General features: G+C 41.5%; 1 protein-coding gene across 1 annotated transcript in view; it reads right to left on the bottom strand.

Moving 5' to 3' along the window:
- The window catches only part of LOC135549356 (E3 ubiquitin-protein ligase NEDD4-like), a 51,249-nt gene that overhangs the window by 41,037 nt on the left and 779 nt on the right, over positions 1-9,433 (bottom strand). The window contains 3 exon segments of the mRNA XM_064979353.1: positions 5,983-6,021; positions 6,114-6,192; positions 7,777-7,850. Of these exon segments, the coding sequence (XP_064835425.1) occupies positions 5,983-6,021; positions 6,114-6,192; positions 7,777-7,850 (192 nt within the window).

Genomic DNA, 9,433 nt, shown 5'->3' with positions numbered 1-9,433 from the left:
TGACCTAAATGACTAATGATGATAAATACAATCCACCTGTGTGTAATCAAGTCTCCGTATAAATGCACCTGCACTGTGATAGTCTCAGAGGTCCGTTAAAAGCGCAGAGAGCATCATGAAGAACAAGGAACACACCAGGCAGGTCCGAGATACTGTTGTGAAGAAATTTAAAGCCGGATTTGGATACAAAAATATTTCCCAAGCTTTAAACAACCCAAGGAGCACTGTGCAAGCGATAATATTGAAATGGAAGGAGTATCAGACCACTGCAAATCTACCAAGACCTGGCTGTCCCTCTAAACTTTCAGCTCATACAAGGAGAAGAATGATCAGAGATGCAGCCAAGAGGCCCATGATCACTCTGGATGAACTGCAGAGATCTACAGCTGAGGTGGGAGACTCTGTCCATAGGACAACAATCAGTCATATATTGCACAAATCTGGCCTTTATGGAAGAGTGGCAAGAAGAAAGCAATTTCTTGAAGATATCCATAAAAAGTGTCGTTTAAAGTTTGCCACAAGCCACCTGGGAGACACACCAAACATGTGGAAGAAGGTGCTCTGGTCAGATGAAACCAAAATTGAACTTTTTGCCAACAATGCAAAACGTTATGTTTGGCGTAAAAGCAACACAGCTCATCACCCTGAACACACCATCTCCACTGTCAAACATGGTGGTGGCAGCATCATGGTTTGGGCCTGCTTTTCTTCAGCAGGGACAGGGAAGATGGTTAAAATTGATGGGAAGATGGATGGAGCAAAATACAGGACCATTCTGGAAGAAAACCTGATGGAGTCTGCAAAAGACCTGAGACTGGGACGGAGATTTGTCTTCCAACAATACAATGATCCAAAACATAAAGCAAAATCTACAATGGAATGGTTCAAAAATAAACATATCCAGGTGTTAGAATGGCCAAGTCAAAGTCCAGACCTGAATCCAATCGAGAATCTGTGGAAAGAACTGAAAACTGCTGTTCACAAATGCTCCCCATCCAACCTCACTGAGCTCGAGCTGTTTTGCAAGGAGGAATGGGAAAAAATGTCAGTCTCTCGATGTGCAAAACTGATAGAGACATACCCCAAGCAACTTACAGCTGTAATCGCAGCAAAAGGTGGCGCTACAAAGTATTAACTTAAGGGGGCTGAATAATTTTGCACGCCCAATTTTTCAGTTTTTGATTTGTTAAAAAAGTTTGAAATATCCAATAAATGTCGTTCCACTTCATGATTGTGTCCCACTTGTTGTTGATTCTTCACAAAAAAATACAGTTTTATATCTTTATGTTTGAAGCCTGAAATGTGGCAAAAGGTCGCAAAGTTCAAGGGGGCCGAATACTTTCGCAAGGCACTGTACGTGGTAGCAAGGGGCATCAGTGTCTTAACAGCACAATTTGCCAAGGAGGTATAGTCTGAGCACAGCCTAATCCAGAAATCTGGCAGTGGCTTCGGAATAAATAAAAATTTTGCAGAACCGCTTGTTGCAATTTCGATGAGGCACTCTCGTTCAGATATCGGTAAGTGGACTGGAGGCAGGGCATGAAAGGGATAACGAATCCAGTTGTTTGTGTCATCCGTTTCGGTTAAGTACCTACGTAATTGCGCACCCAACTCACTCAGGTGCTTCACTATATTACATTTGACAATGTCCGTAAGCTTGAGTTCATTTACACACAAAAAAATCATACAATGATGGAAAGACCTGTGTGTTGTCCTTGTAATGTTGACAGAGCGTTAATTTTGTCCCACACTTTGAATGAAGCTGAGGAGAGTCCTTGTAATCCTAGATTCAGATCATTCAGGTGAGAAAAAAAACATCACCCAGATAGGCCAGTCGTGTGAGAAACGTCATTGTGAAAATTATGGTCAGTAGGGAAATCTTTAAGCTCGTCTATCAATTCCAAAAAAAAAGTGTCAATACTTTGCCCCTTGATAACCAGCACACTTCTGTATGTTGTAAAATGCGCTACATGGTCGCTGCCCATATCATTGCATTGTGCAGAAAATACACAAGAGTTCAGGGGCCTTGCTTTAACAAAGTTAACCATTTTCACTGTAATGTCCAAAACGTCTTTCAAGCTGTCAGGCATTCCTTTGGCAGCAAGAGCCTCTCGGTGGATGCTGCAGTGTACCCATGCGGTGTCGGGTGTCTCCCTGTCATGGCTTTTGCACCATCAGTACAGATACCAACACTTCTTGACCACCAAAGTCCATTTGATGTCACAAAGCTGTCCAGCACTTTAAAAATATCCTCTCCTGTTGTCCTTGTTTCCAGAAGAGGATGTCTTCCTTAATTGACCACCATAAACTTAATGGACACATACCAGGAGCTGTGCCAGGCCACCACGTCTGTTGACTCATCCAGCTGTAATGCATATAATTCAGTGGCTTGTATGTGAAGCAGTAATTGTATCAAAACATCTCCTGCCATGTCACTGATGCTTTGTGAAACTGTTGTTTGATGAAGCCATTGTTTGTATATAGCTTTTTTTTCAAATCAAATTTATTTATATAGCCCTTCGTACATCAGCTGATATCTCAAAGTGCTGTACAGAAACCCAGCCTAAAACCCCAAACAGCAAGCAATGCAGGTGTAGAAGCACGGTGGTTAGGAAAAACTCCCTAGAAAGGCCAAAACCTAGGAAGAAACCTAGAGAGGAACCAGGCTGTGGGGTGGCCAGTCCTCTTCTGGCTGTGCCGGGTAGAGATAACAGAACATGGCCAAGATGTTCAAATGTTCATAAATGACCAGCATGGTCGAATAATAATAAGGCAGAACAGTTGAAACTGGAGCAGCAGCACGGCCTGGTGGACTGGGGACAGCAAGGACAGACTACGCGCATCCAACATAATTACACACTATTTAATTTAGTGCTGGACAGCTTACCTTACCTCCCAGCATTGTCCCAGCTATATCCGTGGCAGCAGGAATAATTAATTCCTCCACAATAGTATGGGGCTTGCCTGTCCTAGCCACTTGGTAGCTCACCATATAGGACGCATCTAGCCCCTTCTTATTAAATGGTATCTGTTGCTTTTATACATGTCTTACTACTCGAAAGTCATCTAAATTTTCACTCAAAAAAACTCGTGGCTTATTTTTCAAATTGGCATGTTTTGTTTCTAAATGTCTGCGCAAGAGTGAAGGTTTCCCCTTGTTGTGAGATAGTACTTCTGCACAAATAACAGGCACTACTCCCAATATAAGTGTACCCCAAATCAATGTAGTTATCATATTTGCACTTCTTTGTCTGTGCTTTCCCAGGTAAAGGGGCAGTAGCTCTTCAGCTGCATCAGATTCACAACTATCAGTGCTCATGCTAGCTGGGCTAACAGCAAATGTAGAATTACTGATGCTTGCATTGGATGTGCTTGTGGAAGCAGAACAACTTGTGTCGTCGACAGGTGCAGTAGTGCTGGCAGTAGCAGTACTATCAGTAGAGCTGTTATGTGTTTCTATGGACGCGGGACTTACTTTTTTAAAACCATTTTCGAGAAACCAGAATGACCAGCAGCTACGTTTGGCTACATATGGACCGTTAGTGGAATTCCCGCAAGAGAGTAACGGTTAATGTGACTGGATGTTAATTATTTGACTAGGCTACCTGTATTTGACATTGTGTTGTTATTTCGGTGAACACTAGATGGTTTAATTTGATTTTTGGCAGTGAAACGAGGCTACTCAGGTGAGAAAAAAAACTCAGCCAAATGTATAGCCTGTTTGGAAAATATAAATGGACTCTTCGGAAAAAATATGAGGCGTACACCCGACGGCATTACGCGTACCCCAGTTTGGGAATACCTAGACAAAATGAAGGTACAATAGGACAAAGGGAAAGGCTCAGTGGAACAGACTGCATATGGAGCTTCTTTGTATTCATTCGTTTTAAAATGGGAAAAGGAGGACCAGAAAAATATATTTGTACTAGCAAAAACATCCCAAGCACTTCCTACTGTAAAAGAGGTCCTTGAAAACTAGTAGGTTTCACACCACACATGGCTATTATTTAAATCCATCGCTAACTGGGCTAATGAAAGCTAACTGGATCCTCCATCTGCTGACACCCAGCTTTAATTACAAAACCCATCCCATTTGACACAGAATACACCTTTTTTATTTTACATAAATATTTTCAAATATAGGTGTATCTCCTCACAATGCTTAAAACAGAGAGATTTATCTATAACTAAAATACGTCAGAAAACCACCTGACAGAGCTGGGAAGGGGCGCACAGTGAAAGATAGTCACGATTCCCCTGACAGGGTGGTAAAGCCACCGCCCCCAGGTCATGTCATGACTACTGGGAAATGAAATGTGTTTTTGTTAAAAATGGGCCCGCTTGCTAAGTGAAGCCATTATTGACACTGCCACGTTGGTAAGGTGGGCCAAATAGGCCGCAACTCCTGTAGAATATATGGGAGAGTGCGTTCGGCAAATATAACTTGTTTACTTTATTATATATGATTAACTTCAAAAGAACAATCAAAAGATACAGATAAGAGACAGGCTAGGGAGTCAGGTGTTTTAAAATATCTTTTAATATTGGTTTGAACGCATGTTATTTTATCAAAAAGGTTCTAAAGATTTCCAGGGCAGGCATAAACATAACAATATTCACAATAGGGACAAGTAAAACAAAGTGCAGGGAGCTGTTAGTGTTACAAGAGCTGTATCCGTCTAAGGAGAATCCACTGAGTACTGATTTACAGTACCAAGACACCATGATGGAGAAAAGCCCTGAATAGACTGTAGGAGATGGAGAAATCTCAAATGGCATGGTGACATGTTTTTTTTTTTTAATTTCATAAGACTGGGAGAGTGTTGAATCACAGTCCAGGGCAATGAGACATTGTGCAACACTGCCATCATTTCTAGATATGGCTAATACGTTTCTAAGGCTTAAACATAGTGGATATTTGACAATGTGTGCAACTATATACACACACACACACAAAAGCTTCCTGATCAATATCCATGGCCAGAGGAATGAAAACATTTCAAATATCTCCCTCAGTCTCCTGGCGAGATGGACTAAGTCTCTTGCTATGTGGTACAACCAGATGCAGGTAGAAGTTACCCCGCTCTATGCTTTTCCTCCACATGCAGAAACTGTGGTTTTCTCCATCAAGATTACATTTTTGCAACCACAATAAGCTTAGGAAACCACCACCCTAACAAACTATTATTTTTCAAAGTATGTTTGTTGAAATAACGAATTCAACCTCCGTCAGCAAAAGATCCAGCTTTTGAATTGTGCCCTTGAACTTCAGGTCTCAAGGTACACTAACAATTCAAATTAATATCTGTGCTCCCATAGCTACTAAAAAAGGGTTGTGAATATTTATGTCTGCTCCTCCAAAATAGAGGATCAACCTAATGAAAAACAATCAGGACAGAAGGACCTTGGCATACGCAGCTTTCCACACAAAAACGTCAGAGCAAGGACTCACGCCAACACCAACTGACTCACTGAGGCTGTTTCACACCCTCAGTTCAACATTTAATCAAGCTGTGTTTACATGCCCAAGAAAGGAGCCAGGGGCAACAATACCTACACAGGATGCTGGGTGAGTCTTACTGACCAATCACAACGCCCAACAGTGGAGAACTTCCTGTTGGTGCCGATTATGTACAGACACCGGTAAACATTGTAAAAAATAATAACGACACGTATGCAGACATGAACATAAAAAGGTTTTGCGTTCTGACTTTTAACTTGCTGTTTGTGAAATGTTAACCTCCCAGTGAGAATCTGGAGCAGCTTCAAACACTAATAGAGAACATATTACTGGGCCATTAGGGCTAGGAAATACGGATCTAGTTAATTGTCCATATGACATGGAGGCATGCAGCAAAAAGAGATGAGATCAAGAGAGAAATAAAGAAATAGAAAGGTTGAGTCTTAACGGTCCTCAGAGCCCTGGGTAAAACTGCAACTACACACACAAACAATGCTCTTTTTATCATACATTTGACTTACCCTGAAAAATAATTCCTCATTCCACTTCGGGTCCAATGTCTGGAAAAGACAATGTATTTAAATGTAAATAGGATACTTACAAAACAAACAAATAAATGCTCTGTACTTATTCTGCTGTCGCAGTTACTCACCTTTTTAATTGTTTTAGTCTGAAGACTTGTTAGATCTCCATTGACAGGGTCATAAAGGGACACTCTTGTATATGGATCACTGTGGTAGAAAAGGAAAATACAAGGCTCAATTTGATGTCTCTGTCCCTTGGTGTGGACAAAGATCAAACGAGGAAACATCTCAGCATGAAACAGTTTTATCCCACAGGCCATATGGAGCACAAACCAATGATGTCATCAGAAGTATAAATAGTTGCACTGAAAAAACACGGATCTTTTACAATTTTTTATTTACCTTTATTTAACTAGGCAAGTTGGTTAAGAACAAATTCTTATTTTCAATGATGGCCAAGGAACAGTGGGTTAACTCCCTTGTTCAGGGGCAGAACGACAGATTTTTACCTTGTCAGCTCAGGGATTCGATCTTGCAACCGTCCAATACTAACCACTAGGCTACCTGGCGCCCCAATACAATGGACGTGTCGAAAAGTAGTGTTTATTCGGCACTGCTGACATGAGTGGAAATGATGGTGGGCTATTTAGCGGAAAGAGCCTGGAGATTCTGAAGCATCTACTGTATTCAAGGGCACAGTACTCCTGATTATAGCGCCATCTTAAGGTTGCATAGGACAGTTACAGTACGGTCTACGGCGAGTGGACAATTTAAGGAACGCATGGAAGATGACGCAAGCCTACTTAATATAAATAAGAATATCCTATCTTCAAAGCAGGACAACACAAGGCTGTCTTTCAACCCACTGCTATGGTGCTGAACCTTCCATTCAACAATGCAAAACAGGACCACAGCAACTATTTTCTGTCAGTGGAACAGGACATTTTGAAGATGATTTTGCAAGTCTCAGGGTTTTGTGCTCAAGTTGAATAAATAAGTTTGTATTTCTGAATGCACAGGGCCTTCAACAACCATATAGTATAGTATGCATGCACACCACTAGGTCCACAATGTTGACTAAATAAATAAAAGGTTCCACACACACATGGGCTCATTACCAAGTGTTTACAGTATAAACTGACAATCAGTTTGCTGTTTATAATGAAGTGGGTAGATGTGTAAAATGATTGGGGCAATAAACCTGCTTATGAACTCTAGATGTGTTTTGGGCAAAACACAATCCTGATTTAGGAGTCCACTAAGTTAGGAAGGGTCCACAGTCCACACTAAGGATCATGTAGAATTATCATTTAGTATTTTATGATATAACATGGCCAAAAGCATGTTTCCTAAAAAGGGAGTATATCAAAGATAGTACACTGCATTTTGATAACATGAGACGCCAGAATTATACAAAGATACTGAAGCAAAGCTCGCTAACATGAGCCTGGTTACAATTCCAACCAAGTGGGTTAACCCTATGGGTGCGATGCATAGGATTTTTGTATTTGACACCAATGACCTGGGTTTGCTTCTCTGTACCGCTGTTCGTTAAATTGGTTTCAGAATTGGGATTGCATCCGACTGAAAGGCCTGAGCGGTCAAAGTACGGTGATGTGATTTTGCGTTCGGAGGGGGCAGTGAAGCGATCCTCGCTAATATGAGAGTCACTTCTATGTCCCAACGTTCGCTGTAATACCATAAGCAAATAATCTCCTGAATTTGTTTAAGTGATACTGATAGATTGGATTATCCATTTAAAGACATATTTTCCTCAAAATCAAGACTGACCTGGCTCCAAGGATATCTTTCTTGGCCAAACCAATTCCAGCTATGACTTTCACTCTCAGAATTCTAGCCTCATTCTGGAAAAAAAAAACACAATAAGGACATAAATCACATTATTAGCTGCTTACAGTGCATTCGGAAAGTATTCAGATCCCTTGACTTTTTCCACATTGTTACGTAAGTCTTACTCTAAAATTGATTACATCGTTTTTTCCCCCTCATCAATCTACACACAATACCCCATAATGTCAAAGCAAAAGCAGGTTTAGACATTTTTGCAAATGTATAAAAAAAATAAACGGAATTATCACAATTACTTAAGTATTCAGACCCTTTACTCAGGACTATGTTGAAGCACCATTGACAGCAATTACAGACTTGAGTCTTCTTGGGTATGACGCTGCATGCTTGGCACACCTGTATTTGGAGAGTTTCTCCCCTTCTTCTCTGCAGATCCTCTCAAGCTCTGTCAGGTTGGATGGGGAGTGTCGCTGTGCAGCTATTTTCAGGTCTCTCCAGAGATGTTTGATCGGGTTCAAGTCCGGGCCACTCAGAGAATTGTCCCGAAGCCACTCCTGCGATGTCTTGGCTGTGTGCTTAGGGTCATTGTCCTGTTGGAAGGTGAACCTTCACCCCAATCTGAGGTCCTGAGGAGGATTTCATCAAGGAAACCACTGTATTTTGCGCCGTTCATCTTTCCCTCGAACCCGACTAGTCTCCCAGTCCCTGCCGCAGAAAAACATCCCCACAGAATGATTTCACCACCACGCTTCACCGTAGGGATGGTGCCAGGTTCTCCAGAAGTGATGCTTGGCATTTAGGCCAAACAGTTCAATCTTGGTTTCAGACCAGATAATCTAGTTTCTGGCTAATTTCAAGCGAGCTGTCATATGCATTTTACTGAGGAGTGGCTTCCGTCTGGCCACTCTACCATAAAGACCTGATTGGTGGAGTGCTGCAGAGATGGTTGTCCATCTGAAAGGTTCTCCCATCTCCACAGAGGAAATCTGGAGCTCTTTCAGAGTGACCATCGGGTTCTTGGTCACCTCCCTGAACAACGCCCTTCGCCCCCGATTGCTGTTTGGCAGGGGGCCAGCTCTAGGACAAGTCTTAATGGTTCCAAACTTCTTCCTTTTACGAATGATGGAGGCCACTGTGTTCTTGGGGACCTAAAATGCAGCAGACATTTTTTGGTAACATTGCCCAGATCTATGCCTCGACATAACCCTGTCTTGGCGCTCTACGGACAATTCCTTCGACCTCGTGACTTGGTTTTTCCTCTGACATGCACTGGGACCTTATATAGACAAGTATGTGCCTTCCCAAATCATGTCTAATCAATTGAATTTACCACAGATGGACTCCAATCAAGTTGTAGAAAGATCAAGGATGATCAATGGAAACAGGATGCACCTGAGCTTGATTTCGAGCTCAAAGGGTTTGAATACTTATGTAAATAAGGTTTCTGGGGATTTTTTTTTATACATTTGCAAAAATGTCAAAACCTGATCTGGCTTTGTCATTATGGGGTACTATGTGTAGATTGCTGAGTATTTATTTAATCCATTTTAGAATATGGCATAACATAACAAAATGTGGGAAAAGTCATGGGGTCTGAATACTTCCCAAATGCAAATCTGTAAATATCAGGTTAATGATG

Source organism: Oncorhynchus masou, chromosome 1 (genome assembly GCF_036934945.1).
Source record: "Oncorhynchus masou masou isolate Uvic2021 chromosome 1, UVic_Omas_1.1, whole genome shotgun sequence".
Lineage (NCBI taxonomy): Eukaryota > Metazoa > Chordata > Actinopteri > Salmoniformes > Salmonidae > Oncorhynchus > Oncorhynchus masou.
This window is presented reverse-complemented; position numbering and strand designations above follow the sequence as displayed.